Below are 26229 nucleotides of genomic sequence, written 5' to 3'. Positions count from 1 at the left end.
TTAAATCTTCTTTGTCTTTACGAAGTGATAATTAAATTGTAGTGCACTTTTAGAGATATTTAGTACATATAATGAAAATAAAATTTGGATCAGCCCCTATTTTCCTTCGAGAGTGTGTGACAAGATTGCACTAACTGAGCAGCAGTAACTAATACAAAATGGCATTTTATTGATGCTTCTGACTTAAGACAGTAGTTGTGTGTTTGTCTAATCTCCTCCACCTTGAATGTGTGTGTTTTTTTTTAAGCATCTAACATGGGACAAGGGTGCACATCTGATCTTGAGCCAGGGGGATGTTGCAGTTACTTATCTCCAGTCTGTCCTCACCAAACAGGCATCTAGGTTATCTGTGCAAGCTGCTTATTACAACACATATTTGTGTTTATTCTGCTCCAATCCGGGAAACACCATGAAGCGCTCCGTAGCGCTGCCCACTTCCATTTGGCGCCCACTTTAATTGATGCGACGTGGAGCAGAGTGGAGCTCCATAGCTGGTTTGTGATCTGTAACAACAGTGTCAGCATCTCTTCTGTGTTTTTTTCCACCCTCCGCAAGCTAATCTGACATGAAGACACACTGTTAATCATGTTATATATAACTGATCGGATTCTGATAAATTATGAAATATATCTCCCATGATTACCAACTGGTTTCGTTTCTCATTTCACTTCCCTCAATTTTTCCCACACTTGATGAAACATGACAATCTGCCCATCAGCTGTATTTATAAGAAACATAAGGCGATGGTTCACTTTTTAGCTTACCTTGTGAGGCAGGATTCACGTGATCACATGAGAATCCATTTGCCAGCCTTCAAGTAATCTGTTTGTGTCTGCACAAACAGGGGTTCAGCCAATCAGTGCCCTAGGAGTGACAACTGGCAACTATGGGCGTGGTTTTAGATGTGATGACAGCGAGAAGCGTCCATGGAAGCGACTCGTCTCAAGCAAACAATAGCAGCTCCTCAAGAAGTTAGTGTAGATACTGTAATAGTATTAGTCATATCAGAACTGGAGAGTATTTCTTCATTGAAAGAAAAGGAACCCTGAAGGCTTTTCTGCATGGAAAAGATGTTTTCGTTCTTCTCCTGACTGGCTTTGGTAAGAGTTTGATCTGACTGGTTGAAGTTAGCCTGTGCTAGATGTGCTAGACAGATGGTTCATCTGATCACCTGCCAAGTACCTGCCCTTTTCCAAACAGTTTCAAAGAACGACTTCCCAGATGGTTCTGTGTAACAAACCATCTGGCATGTCAGGTTACTTTTTATCCAGAAATACATGAAACTTTAAATTCATGAGTTTATTTTAAAGATCAGCTCTAAATGTGATTAGAAAACAGCAGAAAATAACTTGCTGATTGGCGTGGAGAACGGCGCTTCTTCTGTGGTCATCCAGGCTGCTGCTCGCTCCAGAATAGACGCGACACAGCATTTCACAGCGCCTACGCTGCCCGTATGTCCCTGCTGTAAAGAGACACATGGGGGAGGTGGGGTGGATGGATGGGTCAAACAAACAGAACTGTCCCCTAAACCAAAAGTTAACATGGAGTTATTCAAAGTTTTAAGATAACTTAAGATTTGAACATTTCTCACTTCTGTAACCTTGCAACTTGCTTGTTTTAAGCCAAATCAAAATCCTAATCTGCTAGTTTTGTTGCCTACACCAAATGATTTTGTCTTAAGCACATGTTTAAAGTCATATGACTTAAGTAACGTACTTAAGGTCTGTTACACCTGTCATTCTGGTGCTCTCCACTGGTCATATATGTTGTTTGGGGAATCATTGCCTATTCTGTCGTGTAGGTATGAGAATGTGTTGTTAAATCTCAGACATCTCTACTTTTTTATTCTTTACTTTCTGGGCTTTCTGATGGAGTCAAGGTCAGTAACAGTTAACAGCACCTTGAGTTTTCTCTGAAATCGAAGAAGCAGATGCAGGTACCAAAATGTCAGTCTGTCAGTCAGTATATCAACTTTTCTACCTCCGCCAAGCTTAAAATCTTTTTTTTTTTTTTTATGGCTAAAATGTTGGTGTTTCCACCCACAATGGTGCACAAATTGAACATGTGCCTAGAAACAGGAGGATGAGAATGTACCATGTGTCTCTGAATCAGAATTTATAGCTTTTCTTTTATGTTTTTTAGGATCAACGTTGTTTCTTTGTCTCTCTGTTGCCTTTTTATTTCCTCTCCACCCCTCCCTTCTCTCTCTCTCTCAGTCCTGACGAAGCATCTTGAGCCTTTTGCTGTATCATTCTCACTTTGGCCGCCTTCCTAAAGGGAGGAAAAACTAAAATTTATTATCCCTTGACAGGAAATTGATTCTGGTCATTTGCATTAAAAACATAAAAGGCATCACCATGAAAAAAATCTAATATGAGACGACACTTTAATAAAACACTTGGATTAATTAGTTAAACCACTGTTGGCTTATTTTGCTCTATTTTAGTGTAATTGCTCATTGAACAAAGAAATCCATCCATATCTTGTGCAGATTTATCTCTGCTTATGAGTGAAGAAGGTCAGAAAGGTCATTAAAAATTTAGTTGTATTTTAGCTTGGTGTCTGAGTACAGTTGTACATTTTTTCTTGATCAACCTTGATAACCCTACTTTTTCGCTTGGTAGTTTTGTAGGGTTTTTTAAATTCAGAAATTATTTTAAATAACATCATTACTAGTATAACATGTTCCTAATGCATCAAACCACTCCAAGATTTAATTTTATTTGCACAAACTTTGTACCTTTTTCACTTTTTACTTGCACACAACTTTTTTTCTGTTGCTGTCATGTGTCAGTTGTTCAACAGAACAACCCACCTGTTAAATGATTGGCTGTTTGTATGTCTCTCATAGCACCAAGGGCTCTGACAGGCTGTTTATGAGATGTTTATAAGTTTATGGCTTATGAGTAGGGTGTGTTTGTTATGGGCTTTCATGGCAATTTGCATTTAATGCAGTTAAGTGAAACATTTTATTGAACTATTTAGTGCTCAAGCACCAACAGCTGAGCTGCTGAAACTGAATGAATTATTAATATTCCTAGAAATGAATTGCCTTTTTTAGGAGATATACAAGCTCGAAAAGTCATCAAACTTGACACAGACATGGTGAAAATTTACTTGTGGTATTGTTTTCTGCGATGGGCATAGCATCGCTCTTGGCCACGCTTTCTAAACAGTAAATTGGTGTGTGCCGTCTAGAATACTTTGTAATCAAAAGTTCTTAAAAGATTCCGTGTTTGTTGAATGGCATGACTGTGTTTGGCGACGAATTTCAGTGTTTCACCATGAAAGACAAAGTTGTTGTAACTTTAGTGTAAATGATCCGATTTGCCCCACACTTCATGTTTGGGTCGTAGCCTGAACACATCTACATGACATGACATCTACATGACAATATTCACTCAGAAATTCACTGTTTTACACTGTGATGTGTTTCCCCTAGCAGGCTGGCCAGCTCTAACTCAAGTGTGGTCAGAAAAGACCTTGATAATGCTGTATTGTGAAGATTATAATGTTTAGTCAAATGGCATTATGAAAGTCAATATTTTGTCATGACACAGGAAGTTGTCCCCTTCTGAACACATCTGCAGGCCCATATTTAGTCAGTGTGGCAGTTTTTGACAAATGGCATGGTCGTGTCATGAAACTAAGTTTTGATGTTTTGACGTATAAATTAGTAAGTTGTTGTAACTTCAATATACATGTCCTGGTCTGAGGACACCTACATGCCAATCACAAGTCATAGTCACTATGCCACCTACTGGCAACAGGAAGTAAGCCTCGTATGATAATCATCTTTTGATTTACCTGAAATTTTCAGTGTGGTCTGCACTTAATATACTTGAACAGAACATATAATCAGAAATCAGAAAGATATTTATCAATTTACTCCAGTACAATGAAATTATGAATGGTTTCTTTCCGTGCATTAATGGATGTCCTCTAGCGCCACCTATTTAATGTGTATAGAAATAGACAAAAAACAGTGAGACAGTCGAGTTATCATTGCTGCTGGGTGCATCTCAAAGTCCTGTCCTCCAGTGTGTTTCCCAGGTTTGCACACAGGTATTATCTTGTGATACCAGACAATCAAAGACCTCGCCACCTCTGGGGATTTCTAAATATAATGTAACTGCTTGAACGGTAGTGAGTACAGCTGCTAACAAATCTATGAACCTTATATTTTTTTCCAATACATACCTTACAAGAAACAGTGCTCTTTCTAGTTTTTCCTCAGTAGCGAGCATACGATTAGTGCATGTCAACGCCCCAACATGAAGGGCCGCACTAAAGACTTTGGTTTTAGTTTGGAAATGCATGTTTATTTAGACTAACTACTCACACAGTTTTGAAAACGCAATATGAGAGACTGTCCACAGTCTCAATTGAGTGAAGCGTTTAGAGACTGACTTGTGTGTCTGTTTTTTACAGCACCCAACCTTTTTGGAACTAGGGTTGTATGTATGCATGTACGTCCAAGACTAAGCTAAAACAAAGATGGCATGAAATGAAATCAGGCTGTAAAAACAAGTTTTCTTAGATTCTTATATTAAAAATATATATTAAAAAAGAAATAAAATTAAGTTACCATAAATAAAAAATGTACTGATGTTTCAGGTTTGTGGTTGAAAAGCTTTAACCATCCATTATATATTTTAATCTATGTTTGATGAATATGTAGAAAAAAAAGATAGGGGGACTTGTGATTTAATCCCCCTCAGTCAGAAGAGACAGATGAGAAGGGGAAAAGTTTAGGAAATGATTGACAGATGACAAAAAGTAAAAAGACAAGAGATAGATCTGGGAAGGAAATGACATTTCAGACATTATCTAACTTAATCTGCTCCGATCAGATAGACAGCTGTCTGCAAGATGATTCCTTTTAAGGGGCAGACTTGAGGCCAAGACAAATGCAACAGGAATGCCACCAGTTATTTCAGTTCACTTAAGTCACAGCCACAAGATCTCGAACCAATGATCCATCTGTCTGAACGAGATAGAAAACAGCAGCTCTTACACCACAGCCAGGTCTAATGAAACAAAACTGAAAGACTGGAAAAGTTAAAGTACAGAAAGATACTGATTCATTTCTAATGTGACATCTGAATATTCCTTCATCAAAATAACTTTCACCTTTGACAAATTGGCATCATAATTGTGTTGATTTTTGTGGGTGAACGCACACATCTCCATTTGCAAAATTAAATTGGTCAAAAGTAATCAAATTATGCTGCAGGTGAGTGCAAATGCTCATTTGCCGCCGTGGCGACCGGGTGCGTTAATGTGATTGTTTTGTCAGGTGAGTTGACGCATCATTAACCCCCCCTCACACACCAGTTCCTCCCCGCCTCCTGATAGACTAATGGGGTCATTAGCAGGAGACTAAATTCCCCAGGAGCACATATCGGCACAGGTCTGATGTGGAAAACTGGGGCTACAGCTGGAAAACATCTGTGACGGGAGGAGCCCTCGTGCTAACCTGGTGACAAACCTCGCAGCCAGGCCCTCCTCTCCTTCTAAACATCAAAGTCTGCACTCGCCCTCAATGAAGGCACCAGGGACAGCAGCCTGCTTAGGAACCAGTCTAATAGTAAACAGAAAACACCACAGCAGCGTCTGTTCCACGAAGAAAAGCAAAATCAAAGTCAGTCAAACAGTAACACACTGATATTCAAATATTTATGCCTCTGTGAGGCACTAATTTCAGGTTTTAAAAGATGAGCAAACATGACGCACAACTACGCCCGCTTTGATGTACGCATGTAAGATTCAGGTTTGATCCTGACTAACTAGGATGCCTTTTATTAATAGTGCATGGCAGTGTTCTGTAAAGCCTTTCTTTATGCTTGTTTGAAGACTGCAGGATGAAAAATGTCTCCAAATTACCTGGAAGTCACATTGTATCTCTAAAATATGTCTGAGCAAAGTGGACAGCAAAAAAGAAGAAGAAAATGTCCAAAAAGCTATCCTTTGAAGTTGTAAAACTAGTTTAAAAGTTATGATTTATGTGGCTACATCATTAAAAAGAACAAGATGGCTCCTAATTGATGCGATACAGTGGTCCTCATCAGGGTCCTGACCTTGCCTTGACATTTTTTTTTAATATGTCTGATCCAACTTGTCACTAAGACCTTGAGTTTTCTCACTTGATCCTTATAAGTATTTAAAACTGGTCCATCATTTTAATAGCAGATTTGTTTTTTTGTTAATGCCAGGTTTCTCATTTTTGGGGCAAAACTCAACAAAGGGCAAACAAGGTCAAGAAAACAAGTAAATATGGTGATTTGATATGAACAAACCTTCATGTTCATGTAATAAATACAGGAGTTACCCGAGAGTAAATACCACTGAGTATTTGACTAAAAGTCAAGAAGCAGACAGATGAAGCAGGAGAGTCTGTCCCAGTGGGGTGGATGGTTTCAAACGCAGAGAGGATCAAAGTATCGGAGATCTGTTCCGGGTCAATGAAGCCGAGTTCCTGAGCGCTGCCCTCCGATTCCTGTCAAGCAGCTATCCAGTCAGACACCCAGAGGGAGACAGTGGGACACGGGGAGAAGGGTGCGAGAAGGTCGGCGCAGAGAGAGAGAGTGAGGAAAGGACACTGATGAGACAGTGAAGCTTACAGGCCAGTAGTCAGAGTCTGGTCTGAGAGACAGGCTAAAGAAAAGGAACAAGTAACTCATAGAAACTTTAACAAGAATGATACATGTTGAAATACACTTTTATGCCATTAACAGACTTTTCAGTGAGGAGTTAAATTAGATTTAATTTCTCTGTGTATAGTCACATCCACAGTTAGGGCTGCAGCTAAGGATTATTTTCATATCTTTCACATCTATTTCACTGTTGTTTGTTTTGAAATCATTCAGTCATTATTTCCCGAAGCCTAAGACAATGTCCTCAAACATCTTGTTTCACTCACAACCCAAAGATATTCAGTTCACCATCATAGAGGAAGACAGAAGCCAGAAAATATTCACATTTGAAAAGCTGAAATTAAAGAGTGGCGACCAATTAATCTATTATCAAAAGAGTTGGCTATTAAATGAATAATCAATTAATCATTGCAGTTCTATCCAGGATGCCTTTAGAATAGCTTAAAACAGTGGTTCTCAAACGTTCTTCAATGTGTCCCCTTTGAAATATTTTTTTAGTACTCGCTCACCAGTGTAAAACATTTTTAGTTCAAAAACAGGCCTGTATAAAGAAGAACTATACAGCGCTTCACCATCAGTGTCAACTCATCGAGGTGAATCCTATTAAAACATATCCTTCCTGATGCTGACGGTACTTTGTTGACTCAGTTTTCACTTTTTCACGTTTCTCTCCATGTTTTCAGTTGTATTACTCCTGGGGTTGCACAATTAATCATAATTTTATTGAAATCGCAATGTGGCTTTTAGCAATTTTTAAATAACAGGAGAATGTGTCAAAAAACATTAAAAATAATGGATGTTGTGAGGAAGAGATGTCCTGCAAAATCCCTCTGTGATCTAGCAAGATCGCATTCACCCTAGTCATAATCTTAATATAAAAATATAATAAGGCCTGGCTGTAACCTGGAGGACTCTGGAGAAAATTTAAATAGTATTTAATGAATATTTAATAGTCAGTGTTTTTTTTATGAACATCCAATTTAGAAAAGCTGTCAAAATGTTTGCGAATGCGTTCAATTGTAGTTCTTAGGAAGACTGAAAATCGGAATCGGCCAAAATTGGAATTGGCAGTTCAGAACCTTAAAAAAAATCGGAAATTGGAATCGGCCAAGAACACTGAAATCGGGGCATCTCTAGTGATGTCCTCAAATGTCTTGTCAACCCAAAGATATTCTGTTTATTGTGATAGAGGACGAAAGCAAAGAAAATAAAGTATTCATATTTGAGAAGTTGAAATCAGAGAATATATTAGATATTATCAGATTATTTAAATATAGTTGGTAATTACTTTAAGATGACAACTAACTGATTAATCTAGTAATATCCTAAAAAAGTAAGGAATATGTGATGTATTTGAAAAAATACCTTATTAGTTGATGGGCTGTTAAACATATGTAGTTTTTAGATTTTTTGAGAAAAAGCTGAAATTACTGGATGTTCCATCCATTTTGCATTCCACACATTTAAAAAAAAATAAGGTTTCACTTGAATGATTGAAAATGATGATTGAATGATTCTCAGTCGTTTTCTGTATAAAATCTGTAGTTGTGAAAAGTCCATCAAACTTTTCCTGCACTGAAATTGACACATTCAGCTATTGATGCATTCTGATTTCATCCTACCAACAGTCCCAAACCCAAAGTACTGTGTGTACAATCAAAATAAAACAGTAAAATCTCACATATGCATTTTGCATACTTTTTTTGTCAATTTCGTCAATTGTTCCTTTTTCTCGGCTTAAGAAGTAAGAAGTTAAATGACAGAAACAGAGCCGTAGCCAGGATTTTGGAAATACTGAGGCCAGCAGTCCAAGTTACACACAGGAAAAAAAATCTGGTGGGCAAATGCTGACTCCTATCAAGTGAAGATCTTATTATCTTCTGGGCACCTCATTAAAAAAATCTGTAAGGGCTTTGGGGATCTGGACTACTTTATTTAGTTGACCTAAATGTAGTCAAGTATGATATTGAGTCTGAAGCATTTTGGAATCAGTCTATAAAATGTCCTATTTAGATTGCTGTTTATGTTGCTAAATGCAAAATAATCTCATGGGAAGGAAAAATCATCTTAGTGGCACTGCACTGAAGTGGTGTAGAAGTAAAATGGCAATTGCAACAACTCTGGCAAAAGTCAAATTACAAGAGAAACAAAAGGCCAAATGTAAGTAATCTGTGGCATCCAGAACAAACACGCCTATAGAACCATCTGGAACGTAACTTATACAAACACTTTGTTGCTGTATTTATGTAGATATTTCAGTTATCTGCACTTTTTTTCTGTCATCTTTTTACTTTACTTTTTTTTTTCTCCCTGCATTTTATCACAAATATCTGTTGTTTTTACTACTTACATTTACAAAACAGACCTGTTACTTTAGTTTTAATGCAAGAGGAAAAGAAAGTAAAAAGACAAAACAACACAAAAACGACATAAGAGGCATATAAAGATGAAAATGATGCAACACGACAAAAAACTATGTATAAGACGTAACAAGACAAAAACAAGGTAAAAGATGTAACAAGATGAAAACGGTGCAAGAAGGCAAAAATGGTGTAAAAGACGCAGTAGGATGAAAATGATGTAAAAGATGTAACAAGACAAAAATTATGTAAAAGACATAACAAGCTGTTAATGACATAACAGGAGGAAAACAATGTAAGGTGAGGTTCACTTAGTTTTGCACAGAAACAGTCAGTAGAAATGTCCTTCAGAGGGTGACTTTTCACATTTATGTTTTGAGTACATTTCAAAGCCTGTACTTTTTCACTTTTACTTGAGTAAAGCTGAATTAGTACTTTTACCACACTTTTTACACAGGACATAATGTGTGCATGCTTGCCATCTCCATTTCCACAAACAAACAGCCGTAATGAACTGTACTCCAACAGACCAGGTGCCGCTGGCCAATCACCTTTCCAGCACATAACTGTTGGCTGCCATATCTGCCTGTATGGCTGCTGTGTCAGAACTTTGCAGAATATGTATGTGCACAGGTGCATGCACACACCTAAAGCAGTTATCCACAGTTTACACACATAAACCTGCAGCTTCACGTACACACACAGACACACACTGAGTGACTGTGTAATCGGCTTTCCCCTTTCCACCCACTAAAAAAAAATCCCAAGAATCACTTGAGTGTGAAATGCTGAAAACATCCTGCATCCAAATCATATCAAGAGCGCAGCAGATTCCCTCCACTGTTTGCCTGTTTTGTTTATTTGGCTCCTGCATACCGGCAGATTGAGCTCTTGTCGTAATGACCATGCATTGTCAAGCCCACGGTTGTCGGGAGGGAAAGACAGGACTAGCAGCGCTCGCAAGAGCTGCCATGACTCTAAATCCACATTAACAACAGCGGCTACTGCCAAGGTAACACAATGCTCCGAGGCATCTGATGCCTTGGTGCATCCGGCCTGCTTTCTGTAAGCCCTGCTGTGGAGAGCAAGTCAAACATCAGATACTGAAGTTGCTGTGAGAGAGGTGTGACATCCTGCTGGACGGCGAGAGGAAGACGGACTGAAATAGGAAAGAGAGAGGATTGGGGGGGGATACGCCTCAGTGACCTCAACATTAGCCCAGTTGTCTTCTGCTGAAACCAGACCATACTGTCTGGAGAGACGTTAATAATACGTTTTCTGGACGTTGCACTGAGGTGTAGGTGGTAGGACGATGTGTCTCCACCTGTCACACATCGTCTGAGGCTTTTCACTTTGATTTTCATCACAGTGTTTCTTTTTCCACGTGGTTTTCATTTCCTTTTTCTTGACATTCCCAGTTCACCCTCTTCACTTCTTTTCCGTGTCCCTAAATAGATCAATCATAATATTCATATTCACTTTCAAAACTTAAAAAATAAACTTTTTTTTTTTTTTTTTTTTACTATTTCTTTACTAACTTTAGCTCAATAATTGTGGGGAGAAACAACTCTGATTCACCCAAGTCAATAGGTACAATTGTGATCAAATGAGACTAACAATGAGATATAATAAATAATGTTGCAAGTGATGAATTAAAACCAAACAGAGGGAGGAAATATCAGATTGCACAAATGCAATATGCACTGTTTTGCTTGTAGGTACACAGTCTTTAATATTTTCAAATCTTCTGTTAGTTTTTATTTTTACCTCTTTTGTTTAAAACTAACTATGTTGCTTAAATCCAAAACAGTTTCAGTTTCTGTGACCCTAAATGGATCAATGATTGTTTTATTTACATAGCACTTTTCCAAATGCATTCGTCAAAGCATTTTATACAAAAAGAAATATATGGGAATTGAAAATTTACCATAAATGTTTAAGTCATCCATTTATTTACCTTTCCAAACTTGAAAAAAATATATTTTTGTGATTTATAATAAATAATGTTGAAAATGAGTTAAACAAAGAAATTTAAGATTTCACAAATGTGGTATGGACTGTCTTACTTGTAGGCACAGGGGCTTTTGTATTTTCAAATCTTAAATGTCTTTACTTTTGTTTAAAATTGATATCCACCTGTAAAATACCATTTTAGAGAGCATTTTAGGTTGCTTAAATCCAAAACGGTCTCTTTCATATTGTCAAATCATAATTATTTTATTTTCCTTGAGTAAAATTAACTGTGTTCTGTGGTACAGAACACGGTCACTGCACATTTGTTTTGCTATGCTGCAATCAAAATTTGAAGCAGGACAGTAAAAACTGTACTGAGCTGAGGTCTTGACGGAGCACTTTGTTCAGGTTTTTTACAGCCTCAGTGGTTTCAATACTATAATTAAGGGTTATTGTATTGTTTCAGACACTTGGTATTGAAGCATCAACACTTTTGACAGTGTTAGCGCCTGTTAATGGGGAGAGGTTGGAGCAGGATGTGTCCAGGGTGTGATGGGTCTGTAATGATGTTTCCTGCATGTTTCCTGACTCTGGAGATGTAGAAGTCCAGGATGGAATGCAAATTGGCACCAGTGTTTTTTCTCTGCGATCCTGACTGTCCATCGTAGTCCGTTCCTGTCCTGTTTGGAGGCCAATTCCAAACCAGATAGTGATGGATGTGCAGAGGACAGACTGGATTATTGTAGTGTTAAACTGGATGAACAGATCTTGAAGCAGGTTGAACTTCTTGAGCTGACAAAGTAAGACTAGAGACCAAATTTCATCGAGATCATCGAGATCTGATCCATAAGAAATCAACAGTCATTACAGCACTGTTACATTAGTATTCGTGGGTCAGACCACACCCATCTTCAAGCTCTGCTTTCATTTTGATCTTATCCCTGTAAAGTTTTGTGACTGCATCTTGCATGTCTGCGATGCTATTGCATTGACAAAATCTATCAGACAGACATTTTAACACCTGGCAGAACATTCAAAACCATTTCTGTGGTTGTTCCCACTACAGTAAACGTCTCCTACACACACACACACACACACACACACACACACTCCTGCTGACCTCACCACGCAGCAGGAGCTCAGGCTCATTTTGATTCATCTTCTCCCTCCTTCTCCTGTGCTTTTTTTTTTTTTACCTTTTGTTTTACTTTCCTCTCGTGTTTTTCTTTCTCTTCAGACTCTTTTCTTTCTTGGTGCAGTTGGACCCAGACAGAATCAGTGACCTAACAATTGTGAGTTTCATGACTGCATCTTGTGCGGTTGTGACACCACCATGTTGACAAACTCATCCTGAACTCTGAGTTGACTGAGCCTGTGATGGGAAACTCTTAGTTTTTCGGTTCCAGAACAGCCAATCAGGCTCAGTTCAGTAAATAAAAGGCGGCGCCTCCATTTTAATCCAGTGAAAGTTGAAATACAAATGTGTGATGATTTTTCTGGTGTCTCGGTTTAAACTAATTGACTTTGACATTTTATTTCAAAATCCTTCAACATGAAATGCTGTCAAAAGACATTAAAAATATATGTAGCCTAAATTCAACTTTTAAATGACTTTTAGTCCAGTTTTAGAAATTAAAGTGGTTTCAGCTGCACCACAATCATCCTCACTCAGAAATATTCACACCGCCTCCAATCTTTAATGATAATTATGATAGAAAAGTTCCATCAGGGCGACCGATCATAATAAGACAAATGTTCATTGATCACTGTCTTATTAATGTGTCTAAAGTTTCAGACAGATTAATTTTTGTTTGGAATGTGCGGTAAAATTTCAGTGCAGGGGAACTGGTTGACAGCTGCCTTAATGTTTACACAGTCTTATAAAGAAAGACCATGTCCAGATTATATTCTGATCTGAGGATGAATCATAGTTCCGGGTAACAAACCAATAACTGGGATTTTTATAGTTCTCAACATAGTTCGAATTATGAGGAAACTAAAGGGAACTCCCTTGAAAGCACATGAGCTGCCCTGAAAGCTTAATTTAGGGGGAGCAACATGGTCTTTCTGAAATAAATACTAATAGTAAAAATCTGCTAATGTTGGCCTTTACATTACAATTTTTGAACATTATCATGTGTGCCACTTTTTTTGCTCTTGATTAATAAATATTAATAAATATTTTGAAAACAGTAGCTTTATGTTGTTGGTATTTAGCCTCTATGAAATGTTAATGACAGCACCAACTGTCTATAGAAATAACAGAAGAATGTTTTTTTGCCGTATCACAGAAACTGACCTGCCGCGCACTTCTGTGTATGCGTGAGCGTGTTTTGTAACTCCACATAGGAAAGTAGGGTTCGCCACAAAGCCACCGTGTAATTCAAACCCAGGTTCTCAAGACGTAAACTTCTGCAAATTAATGCATCCTGATATGCTCTTTGATACATTAAAGCACATATCAGAATGCATTAACACGACTGTATGAATGAGGAGACAAGACTGTGTCGGACAGCCACATCAGGCTCTGCAGGAGGAGAGGAGTCAGACAGAAACTCTGAGAGTTTGTTGAAGAAAACCTGCCAGTGAGCAGGTTAACTTCAGTTACCACAGTGACAGACCCAAAGTCTAAGGTCTCTTTCTTTCTGAAGTGGAAAACCCAGAGCTCAATAAACTCTCGCTCTCCAAAGCACACAGGGTGAAAACAATATCAGCCACACACTGCCGCGCCTGGTAATTAAAACCCTTTGCAGAGCTATGAATGGAAATACATTTCAAACAGCATGTTCTATATTTCTCTGTAAACTCTCTTTTCTCTCTGGATTTCTAGGGATTGCTATAGCCAGCGCTCTGGTAGACACGTCACAGCAGCGAGCGATGGACTTCAAAGAAAGAGGCCTGGGTCTGAAGCACCGCAAACACACCGTGCATCACCAAGGGACGTGTGTATGAACTGGATGCCCTGAAGGAGGACACAACACATCCACTGTGGCCCCAGGGGGGGGTTTCACTGGAGATATTGTTGTTGACTTTAGAGAGAGGGGCACATTGTAAACAAAGGCAAAGCCTGCAAAAATTGGTTTTGGATGGTTTTTGATGGCGGTTTGGAAGGAGAGGAAAAGCATCCGCTGCCTCACCAACAGGCACCCAAAGTGGAAAAAAAAAAAAAGTACTCGTGGTCCCTTTCTTGCCTGAATCAGATGGAAAACTTCATCAACATGTTCTTTTTGTCCCGTGTTTGTATATGCTGGTCCTGATGAGCCAGGAAAACAAAACCTGGAAACCTGCAGATTGATGAGAATGTGTTTCTGCACCGCAGTTTTGGTCAGACATTTACTGAGAGCTGGCAGACTTTTCTACTTCAATGCCATGTGGCTCTGCATCTCCAGGGCTCTAGTTTTTCTGTTTGTCATGCAGTCGGCCATATTGACAGAGGGAAAAACACTTGCTTTACACCAATAAACCAAACTAAACGGCTTTGAGCTCCCAGTAAAGATATCGAGCTGACATTACCTGAGCTGAAATGAAGTTCTCCTGACTTACGAACCCACTCCTCGGCCTCAGGAGCGATGCTGGAAAGAACGTGGACCTAACTAGATCGATGAAAAGCACTGTAGTGGCTGGTGTTCTGTGACAAGGGGTTTGCTTGAGGAGAAAGTCTCCTGGGAATTTGAAAGACTACTACTTGAGATGCTGAAGAGCTGCATCTTGCTAGGAACGTCTGGATGCAGCTTGTGTTCTTAAAGAAATACATGTTATTCTTGTTTTTCCTGCACCAACATTTGAAGTTCTACATTTTGATATCTGCTCAGGTCCTCTGTAACGGAAAAAAGGGTCCAGTATTGGTAACTTTGGGCCTCCTACACGTCTGTATATGCACTATAAGTGAAATGCTTTACCAGTACATTAGGACCCTCTGTGGGATAATATTATGCAACTGATCATCCAAATGTAATGTTTATTCTGAGCTGCGATGTAACCTCAAGGCTGGTATCATCAATCACATACTACTGATGGTATTCATACGTCTATTAATTCATTTATTACTGTGAAGATACACTATACATCTTTTGTCATGACTTTCAGTAAATGCCATACATGTTTATTTGTGATACACAAACTTTTATGTAACATATCTCCTTATGTGATATTTATTAATTATGCAACTTACAGTTAAACATTAATTTAGCAAGTTTTACAAATGCACTAGGGATTTTTTTTTAAACAAAAAGACTAAATAATTGATTTTACACAAATTCTGTGCAGTATTCCTTTTTTTTGCTTGTTCCCTCGATGTCTTCATTTCCAAATATTATATATTTTATGCATATCATAGCAACTTTTGTGTGATGTCAAAAGGTTTTTCCCTTTACCAGTTGTGTTAAACCTTCATTAAATATTATGAAGTCACTTTTTATCAGCTGCACATACACAGTAGAGGTATGTCGTTATGCACATCTATATATTGAGCCTGACTGTTTTCATCCAGGCGTTTTGTTTTCATGTAATTTTGCACCAGTTTGTTGTTGAGACTTCTATTAACAAAGGGCAGCTCACCACACTGTTTTTGTCCATATGAGCATAAATCTGTACATTTACAATTAAAACGTTTTGATGCCTCTTCGTATAGTAATTGGATCCGATGCGGTGTGTGTATTCTTACCTCTGGTGTTGTGGGATTGTATTGATCCGTGTTCTCAGGATGTCAGTAGGGTCAGATGACGAGCTCAGCCAACGCTCTGCCATCCAATACTGCTGATAGAGTTACATCAGGACTGGCTCAGCAACCTGAAAGGACCAACAGAATGAAAAAAACGTTGAGCACAACATGAGTTAAGAATACTTGATTTCCATTTTACATAGCACAACATCCAGATATGTTTCTAAATATTACTGTCAGCACTTGTTGCACCTATCTCAATTACAACGGTCAGATTATTAACCTGCCTTTCAACTTTCTAAACCCAAGCATGGCACTACTGGTCCATCAGTTGGTCATTCATGGGCGTAGAAGTTTTTTTTTTTTTTTTTTTTTGGACCACAACCAGATGTCTCAAAGCTACTGAAAGGAGTTCCTAGAAACTTGATTTGGATTCACGATTCCCAGAGAATGACCACTGAAGATTTTAGTGACCTCCTGACCTGTCTATTCCTGCGTCCATGTCAAGTTTCCATCACAGTTCCAGTGTCCCGAGGAAGCATTTAAAGAGGTCAGTATTTGTTCTATAACAGCTATAGTTTTGGTATAATTTTTGCATTTAAGAGCTGTACTGAAAACATTTAGCAGATGTCTTTTTAAGCTCTCTTCCTCATATTTTCTTGTTTGTATGTGTTAAGACACAGTTGGTAATGAATGAAATCCATCGTTAAAGTGACATTTCAATTCTATCTATAAATAACTATCAATTCAGGCATTTCAGGGTAGCTCACTTGGTAAAGGGTGCTTTCCATGTACAGAGGCTGAGTCCTTAGCAACAGATGTGTGTCATATTCCAACCTACGGCCCTTTGGTGCATGTCTTCGTACCACTCTCTGCACAAGCAATCTTTAACATATTAACTCTCAACAGTTGAGTGAGAATAGTTTAGCCTCTGAGGGCAATCTATGGCCAATCAGTGTTTCCAGAGCTCACTGCCCTGCATGTTTTAGATGTTTCCCTGCTCAAACACACCTGATTCATATGATCAGCACATTATCAGGCTTCAGGGTATCAGGCAGAGGCTTCATGAGGAGCTGATCATCTGAATCAGGTGTGTTGGAGCAGGAAAACATCTAAAACATGCAGGCCGGCAGGCCCCGAGGACCAGGATAGGGGAAACACTACCAATGATTGGAGACTTTTGGTGTAGCCCGTGGATATGGTGATAATGAATATCTGGCCTAACACTTCTCATTTTGGACACCACTTTCAAAAGTGTCAACTTTGCACAACCAACATCTCTTCTTCCTGTGGGCAGACTGTAATGAAATTTGCTGAGCACATTTCTTCACATTAGGGGATAATACATTTTTATTTTAGTGACCCCTTCCTTGCAGCACAGACCTTACTACAAGAACAAAAATTGTTAGTATATTGTTAATTCTTTTCCATTTATGAGTGTTTTTTTTATAGCATATCATTTGTCCCATCAAACACCGGTATTATTCAACTCAGTATATTGCAGATCTCTGCCAGGAAACACATGCCAGATGCAACCAGTGGATATTTGCAAAGTTTTGATTAACATGTTTTGTATAGTAAAGTCTGAGTTTTCTTTAACATGCCTAGAATAGTGTAATGGTATTCACCTACAGTAGCTGCATAAATGTAAGGAAATAATAAACAGAATGATTACTCCAAATTCCTCAATTTATACATTATTATTTAAAACATTTTATTGTAACACTACACACAAAGTAAAACTTCCTACCTCCCTCACCTACCTACCACTCACTCAATTGTCCCTGCTGGCTCCCTTATAATCAAGATGGCAGTGAAGATAACCAAAATGGGGATTTATTCATCTTGTATTGTTCCCAGCTATAGTGGATCATAACATATCAGGTATGAAATTAATCTGCAGATGCAAGAGTTCCAGATGAGACCAAACTTTTCTAAGGATGTTTAATGTTTGATCCATAAAAAATGTGGCCTACAAGAGAGCCTTGTTTTTAGCCTAGCAATTGTTGATGACTTGCGGCTCCTATACTGGCCAGTTAAGATGAGTGAGCAGCCAGTATAAAACAGAGCAGTCAGCAGGTTTTTCAAAAATTGTGAATCATCGCAACCACAAGAAGTCCTTGAGCATAGAGTTATCAATGTGCATATCGTCCCCTCCCAGGTTTGGCCTAGCAGAGATAACTAGAAAAGTAAACAGAGCCACAAAGATATATCGGTCAGCTTCAATTATCGGCCCGATATTGGCCTTGCACAGCTATATCGGTGTATTTTGTACTTTTTTTTTTACAGAATGTTAACATAGAACAGATGTTTTTTGTTTGTTTTATAGGCAGCACTTCATGTATATTTAATGCTTATTCATAATTTAAGTTTCTGTTTTTTTATTGATAGTTATTTTAAGTTTTTAAAATAACAGTGAGGGCTTACTTTTTAAGTGTTCTTGCTCCGTGATTTCAGTACTGGCCCTAAAAATTCAGCATCGGTCAGACTCTAAACGTTAATTATGGCTTTGTTGCATCCAGGTGTGTCTCCCAAGGTCCCCCTATTGTGCACACACATATTTATACTTTTATGTGCAGCAGACATTGCACTGAGACTTTGTTTACAAATGTGGTGCCGCATACAGATGCAGTTTATAGACACACATATAAAAATCAATCCAGTCTTTTTATGCCTGCATTGCTTCACTGACAAATAGCTGCTGTGTGCTTTAAAACAGACCACGGCTTGTGTCCTCCATCATGAAGCAGCGGCTTCGCTGAGGCGATCGCTACATCTTTAAGAATTGGGCACTTGGATGCAAATGTGAGACTGCAACCAAGAGAAAACACCAACATACGTTCTCTCCGGGGAGCAGCAGCGGAGGATCTAGTGGCTGCAGCGCTCTGCTGTCTGGCTGCATTTCAAAATGCTTCACAGTCAGCGATGTAGTGGTAAATAAAAAGCTGGGTAAACAATGCTTTCATGTCAGTAATCATTTGCATATGTCTTCTTTTACCTTAAAATACCCTACCCCCTTGTAAGCAATGTCAGCCTGATACATCTCACTAAGCTAGGAATTGGTAATATTTTTTATTCAGTATGGGAATGATTTAAAATACACTGAATGTCTGCTGAAACCAACCAAATTAAATGTAACAGATTGCATTTTGCACATTATGCACAAGCGCATAAATCTTTATTATTGAAGGCCATTTTCACACCCTGTTTGTCTGACTTTTTCTTTTACCTCCTTTTCTTTGAAAGTCTAGTTGGGAACTTGAAAGGGCTCTGAACATTACATGAGGCCAATGCTGCTTCTGTCACCACCATTAGTGACCAGGAGGAGATAAGTGCTCCTTTTAATGCTCTCAGCTCACTGTATTTTTTTTTCTCAAGATAAAAGACTGCAGTATTTAGCATTAAGTGGACTGCTGGCATCTCCGCTCTGCTCGATACCTGCGCGTCAGAGGCAGCAGGAAGTGGTGCACTCTCCCTTTTATCCTGATCTAAGTTGTTTTTACACCAGTTCTGAGGATGAAAGGCCAGTTTGTGTTTTTAGTGTAAAGTCAATGTGAGACGCTCAATACCTGAACGCACAAAGCGATTTAAAACATACAAAGAGGGAAAGAAGAAAGGGATCATGCCTGGTTAATGACATTCTGTCACTGCTGGGTTCAGGCTACATGGGAATGTTTTGGTAAAACCCTTAACATCTGTTTTGCCATCATTAGCTTTGAGAAGAAAATGGAGACAAAGAGCCTTGCACATTTCCGACGTGGGTCCCACATGTTCGTTTCTGTGCAACCACGCCAACAAGATCTCCAATGAATTATGTTTGTATGCGAAGTTAGCGAGTTCAGATCAGCGGAGCGTTCATTTTCGGTGCAAGAAATAATGTGATGCTTGCAGCTTTTTGCCTTCAGCACCAAAAACCCAGGATGGCAAGCACTGATTTTTCCTTTCTCAATTTATAGGGATGCATGATAAAGGTCAAATACAGAAGTTCCTCTCTCTATTAACCTGATGTGGAGATGCTGTATTGTCATGTGCAGCAGATGCTACCAGGGCTTGGTCTCTGCGCTGCAGCTCAGCTGAGCCGACATATATGGTGCCTTATTGGACTTAGAGGTAAAAAAGAAGAAAAATGCTTCTGTTTTGGAGTATTTTGAATTTAGTCCTACTGATAAAGGTAAGCCAACCAACACTTCAGACTACTGATTGGTCAGAGTTGCATATTGTGGTGAAAGTGTCACTTTAGCGAGCATGAGAGAGGGTGACCAAACAACCGAACAGAGACCGTTTGAAAAGATGGATCTTGGTCTTTTTCCAAACGGACTCGGATTTTGTGGGATTCATTTGTGGTCTGAAAGCAAATGAACCAACCACAGGATTCTATGGTAGCAGGTATGTTTCATTGTGAAAATGTTTCAGGGAATGATATTATAATTTATCTGTTTAACAACAGAACACATATGCATGTAAGCGCTGGTATTTTCCCTGACTAATAGGTCAAAAGCTGTTAAAACTGCAAAAAACACCCTCTGCTCTAAATAAGTTAAAATGTAAAATTTTTACACATATTTCTGATTGATTGATTTTCACCTGCTAAGATAAGGTTTCCACAGCTCCACATGAATGCAAATTTGTTGGACACTTCAGTTGATGTCCTCTTTATTACCTTTTATTTCCATGCACACAGAGACAGCATTTAGCTAAGAGGAAAATGAGTCATATCTGGCCTGAGTTCAATCCAAAACTCGGGACGTAAGTACAACATTTAGCCTGGAATGAATACTCAATTAAATTAGCAAAATCAACCTTGCATCACCTCTGACTGAGTTTCTAGGTCTTTGTTATACCCATGCACACACGGGCGCTTTCTATTAGTGCATTAGTGCTTATAGTATCTTTCCATCTCTGCTGGCCTTCTCACTGACTCACTGACTCACCACCCCCATCCCTTTTCTCTTCCCCTTATTCTCACCTCCCTCTTGTTGAGGACTCAGGGTCAGCTGAACCACATCCTTGTGACTGATGCCCCGTCCAGACCTCAATCTTTATGCCATTACGCGCCAATTGTGGCCGGTAATTTGGGCTGCAGTCTGAGTAGGAGTGACCGAGTCAGCCTGGGGCGGCAACACAGGATTACAAAGCACACCGCTGTCCTCCGCCTCCCTATACACACACATCCAACCAATACTACCAACCGGTCAGACTGCCTATAAGACGAAGTGAAGAATGCTGCCCTTGTCAGCGCCATCCTACTCAATCCCAGCATGCTCTGTCATGAGTGGCCTTCTGCGCCAACAAAGAGTGCTCTTTTGTTTCCTCTCAGCACACAAAGTGCAAAGACGTAAAAGAAGAAAGTGAAAGAATGAAGCTACTGACGCAGTGTCAGCTTGATTATGTGAGCAGTAACCACAGAAACAAACAGAAGGTCAGCTGATGGGTTGAGGTGACCAGTTTCCCGTTCTGAAATGTTTCCATTCAGGAGGAAACATTTAGTGTCACACTAATCTCTGTCCCTACTTATTCTATTCATTGTTACTTCATTGTAGCTCTGTGATTGGTGGATCCTCTCTGATTTACTGATCAGTTTTTTAAAACCTTTTTATAATAAAAAGTAAAAATAAAAACTTTTCCAACATTTCATTGAAGTCTTACACCACTACGTTGCTAATTTTAATTGTACGAGACAGGTGTACTGCAACGTAAGACTAATGTATTAGCGAGGTTTGTTGAGTCCAAAGCCAGAATTCCCAATGTCACGAAGGTGGCTCTCTTCTAACCTGGCTAGATCACCATGGTAACTGGTGGTTCAATAGATTGCAGTGTCCCACGTTCTGTATGGATCGCTCCACACGGTTCAGCACGCATGTGATCCGCGGACCACATGTAACCATCACAGTATGAAACACGGTTTTACTGAGCTGTCACTTTTATATGAGTAATAATACCCAAAATCTCAACGCAGATTTGCAGTAAAAAGACAGACCAAGACCCACTGACTTAAAGTCTCATCTCCTCGAGTGAAATCCCGACCATGACTTCAGGCTTTTTCACTTGTGTCTGTCGCTGTCTTCATACAAACAGATCATAAGATTGTGATACTTATTGAAACTCTGGTGAAACCTGCTGTCTTAACCTCTGCGCTGCTCTGATCTGCTCACCTCTGTGTCTGTCAGTCTGTGACACAGTGTGTCTGTGTTGACTGCTTATTACTCCTGACTTCTTAACCAATCAGATAGTGCTGTGGGTGGAACACTGAACCAGACTACAGAGTGTAGTAGTGTATTACCCTGCACAGTGTATAATTGTCTATTATATGTAGTATAATATAGTATGACACAGCATAGAAAAAGTAATTTTTCTCATATATAATTATTGTGTAAATTTTATTATCATCATGATTAGTATCATTATTATTTTTATTATTACATAACTATGGTGACTAGAGACAGAGAGATCAAAGCCAAGTGCATTTTTAAAATTATTTAATCCCAATCATACTTTTTTTTTTTTTGCTGATCTGTGAAATGATCTGACCCATGACTCAAAACCATGATATGATCCGAACTGTGAATTTTGTGATCCCTGCACCCCTAATAGTAACGTAAGCTGAGTTTTGGATTAAATGGTGCTTGATGAAGCAGAAAATCTTTTTTTCCTGTTTGCTTCAGCTCAGCTTAACACTTTAATATCATCCATACACTTGATGAAGCAGCTACAGACTACTTTTGATTATGTTTTTATTCTTTTTCTGATTGGCTGCCAAGTCTGTTTTGCTCTGCTGATACTGCAGCTCAGAACACAACAGATTACAAAGCCTACTGGTATTTATCACAGATGATATTCAGCACAATTGATTTCACCATCACTTGACCACAAACTAAATTGACTTCTAAACTTAGACATATTCTTCATTATGGGACGGTGTCAGACCTAAATGCAGTCCTTGCTTATTTGCAGAAACAGTGTTTCTTATTCTTCATTGTTCTCCATGACCTCTTGACTAGTGAAAGTTGATAACCACCGCTGTGATACACATACAGAGCCTGGCTATGTAGAACTTGCTTTGTAGTTCACCTCTCAGGCCAGTACCCGCAGGCACAGTCTTTATTTTCATCATTATTAACTTAATTTTACCTGTCCAACAATCAGTCTTCAGTCTTCTTTGTTTCATTTAAGTTGTGGCCCAAACATTTGTTCAGCTAAGTTACAGCCACTTTTTTCAAGTAAGAAACAAATAAAGCATTTTAACTGAGTGATGGAGCATCCACAGTATTTGATCACTGGTAAGATCCCTTAATGGTCCTCCACAAACAGGCTGCTTCAGCAGTGCATGAAACCTGCTGGTTTCTTATTTCTGTGCTCATATTAACAGGTTAGAGCAGCCACACAGTTCGTGCCAGCAGTGTGCTTGAATTGATTGACTCTTCATGTAGAGATTCAGAGTCTCGCCTATTTTTTCCACGTGGAGTGTGAAAACGATCTGTCAACAGTTATATCGACATATCAGCTGCAGGACACCTTTCAGCACAGCTTCAGTTTCTATATCTGTAGATTGTGTCACAGACATTCAAAGTTTTTCACATGTGCTTTCTTTTTTTCCATTCTCTTTTTTATTTTTCTCCCTTCCTACCTCTCTCTCTCACACTGCTTTGTGGTTACGCCTCTTTTCTGCTCTTCAAAACTCCTGGACTCCTCTGCAGACTCGATGTAAAAACATACGGCAAGCAGCAGCAGCAGACCCCCAAGCAGAAACGCTGCCTGTGTGGACACCACAGGCGTGCTGGCACGCAACAGTTCAGCGAGGCAGCCATCACGTGCAGGTTTGAGTAGCCGGTGTGGTCCAAGTGCAACAGATCAGTTCAGTCTTAGAACTGACTGAGATAACTGCAGGCACTGGGTCAGTCCTGTTACTAAATTTGGTATGGGACAAATACAACCTTGCAAATTTTGACCTTTGTAGTGGGGGTAGCAGAGGCTAAAACGGGTTTGCAAACAGACCATAAATGAGAGGGTAAAGCTTCTTAATCCAAAAATATACAGATGTTATAAATATGATCAGTAAAGAGAGTAAAAATGATCCAGAAACTTCACCACATCTTTTGCACAAATTTCATGAAACATTAATGCTAACAACAAGTTTTATAATATGTTTGAGGGGTGATGTTAGCTTGAATTATTAAAGGCAGCTAATATTTGTATTAACATTTAAGTCACTTAAGTTGTTTACAAGCAGAGCAAATAAGAGAAATGGATAGTACCATCTGAATGTGCAGTCTTCACCATGGCAACGGCTAATTGTACGCTGGGTTGCTTTTTTTTTTTTTTAAGTTGTGGAGGATCGGGGATGAGTCAACCAGGTCACGATGTAGGAGGTGCATAGCATAAAAAGTTTGGGAACCACTGCACCAGAGTGCCAAATATGGATTAATTGAGACTAAAAATAGTCCTGAACTATGTTACTGTTTTTTTTCTCATTTTTGTTAAATGAAAGTATTTGTGACTTCTTTTTAAAATGATACAATATGTCTTTAGTAGGAACCAATGGACTTTATTTCATGGACAGGGTAAGGAAGTAATGAGTGACAAATTCATTGATGGTTTTGGGCTTCTTTATGTTACTCCAGTATTCATTTTTCATCTGTTTCTAGCAGAGATTATATGAATAATATGACCTGACCACATGACTTACCCCATCATTGTCCCTGTTACTGTCTGTTTTACAGCAGAGTGGTTCAGTCATTAGAGTTGTAAACAACCAGACTAATTAAACCATGATTGTAAAGAAGCAGAGATGATTACGACAAAGACATCTTTTAGTATTCATAACCTATTTGTCATACTGACATGAATTGGCCACGCAGGACTTTGCAGTGTCGCACAGAGATTCCCTTGTGATGCATTAATAGACGTTAATTCATGCTGGTGTCAGGGGACCCAGCATGTTTATGGGAAGTTTTATAACCTCCTCTTATAAACTGTCCATTAATGAATACGGCTTCGGTATTGATAAACTATAAAAATATAGAATATCAGGAGGCTTGTTGTGAGTGTGAGGAGATGAGACTGCAGCAGGAGGGTCAATTCTAATGACGAGTCTGGTTCGGTTTTATTCTGGTTATTATTCATGTGTATCACCTGTCCTCAAGAGGCTTTAAGCCAAGTCAAGGTGCTTACAGAAGAAAACTACAAATCCCCATAACAGGGCCAGAAGAATCAAACATCAAACCTGAACTGAACATCAGCAATGCACTTTGAACGTACAATCTCTGCAGTAAAAATCAAATCAATTCTTAAATCAGTTTATCTCAGAAACCTTACATTTTCTTTTTTTTTTCAACAAGGGATATAGAATCTAGGGTTGGGCAAGTAGATGAATTTACTGACTTTCAGTGAATGTTTTTTTTTTTCTTTTTGTATGAGTTTTGTCATTTTATTTAGCTAATTTAATGGTTTGCCTCCAGAGAACAAGCAAGAGAACAAGCAAACTCAGTGGGCCCTAATTCAGTGGCACAGTACACACTGAGCTGAAGAACAGGGGAAGACAGCCTGAGGCACCAGACTATTTTCACATTCTCGGCACTGAGTTGTGGGTTTTGTTTTGACCAAACCAGAGATGGTGATTGTTGGAACAGAGGAAGGACTAACCAAGTAGAACTTTAATCAGGTCTAAAAAAGTTGAGTCCGAAAAGCAAACTGCAGCCTGAACCCCCGACATTTTTCTTAACAAGCTCCCCGCTATGTACCAAACAGCACATAGAGGGAAGCTTGGGGAATTTGAAACGGTAACGACAAGACTGGGGAGAAAGATGAAGAAAAACAAAAACATTACTACTACTACTGATAATAACAACAACAACAACAACAACAACAATAATAATAATAATAATAGTACCTGAACCCGTCAGGGCCTGTTGGATGCCATTGGGTTCGGGAGCACATCTCAAACTCCATAACCATCATCCATTATATAAATATAGAGATTATTAGAGATTAGAGATAAGATTAGATTAGATTAGATTAGAGATATTAGAGATTATTATTATATATAACCATTATCATCCATCATCATCCATTTTGGTGAGTTTTATTTTGTTTTTCTGTCAAGTTTGAGTGTGTGTTTTGTTATAATTTGAGATACACCGATTCAAATTTTCTTTGCCTATTCCAATTTTTTAAGGCTCTGACCTACCGATTCCGACTTTGGCTGATTTTGATTTTCAGTCTAATATCTATAATTGACAGCATACACAAACATTTTTGCAACTTTTCTTGTAAAATTAAATTGGATTTTCATAATAAAACACTGACTATTAAATATTCATTAAATGCTATTTTACATTTTCTCCAAAAGTCCTCCAGGTTACAGCTGTTATACCTATTATATTAAGATTATGAACTAGGGCAGTGTTTCTCAACCCTGGTCCTCAGAAATCACTGCCCTGCATGTTTTAGATGTTTCCCTGCTCCAACACACCTGATTCAAATGATCAGGTTGTTGTCAGGCTTCTGTAGAGGCTTGATGATGAGCTGATCATGTGAATCAGGTGTGTTGGAGCAGAGAAACATCTAAAACATGCAGGGCAGTGATTTCTGAGGACCAGGGTTG

The 26229-nt window shown here is 38.8% G+C and overlaps 1 protein-coding gene across 2 annotated transcripts in view; it reads left to right on the top strand.

Moving 5' to 3' along the window:
* The window catches only part of atrnl1a (attractin-like 1a), a 406244-nt gene extending 390637 nt beyond the window's left edge, over positions 1-15607 (top strand). For both annotated transcript variants that reach the window (XM_084735770.1, XM_084735769.1), the window contains one exon: positions 13800-15607. In XM_084735770.1, the coding sequence (XP_084591896.1) occupies positions 13800-13921 (122 nt within the window). In that variant the 3' untranslated portion in view covers positions 13922-15607. The remainder of the gene's footprint in view (positions 1-13799) is intronic.
* The last annotated feature ends 10622 nt before the right edge of the window (positions 15608-26229 follow it).

The sequence above is a fragment of the Lutjanus erythropterus genome, chromosome 14 (genome assembly GCF_056507025.1).
Source record: "Lutjanus erythropterus isolate fLutEry1 chromosome 14, fLutEry1.hap2, whole genome shotgun sequence".
In the NCBI taxonomy this organism is placed as follows: domain Eukaryota; kingdom Metazoa; phylum Chordata; class Actinopteri; order Lutjaniformes; family Lutjanidae; genus Lutjanus; species Lutjanus erythropterus.
Note: the sequence above shows the minus strand (reverse complement) of the source record. Positions and strands in the feature narration are given on the sequence as shown.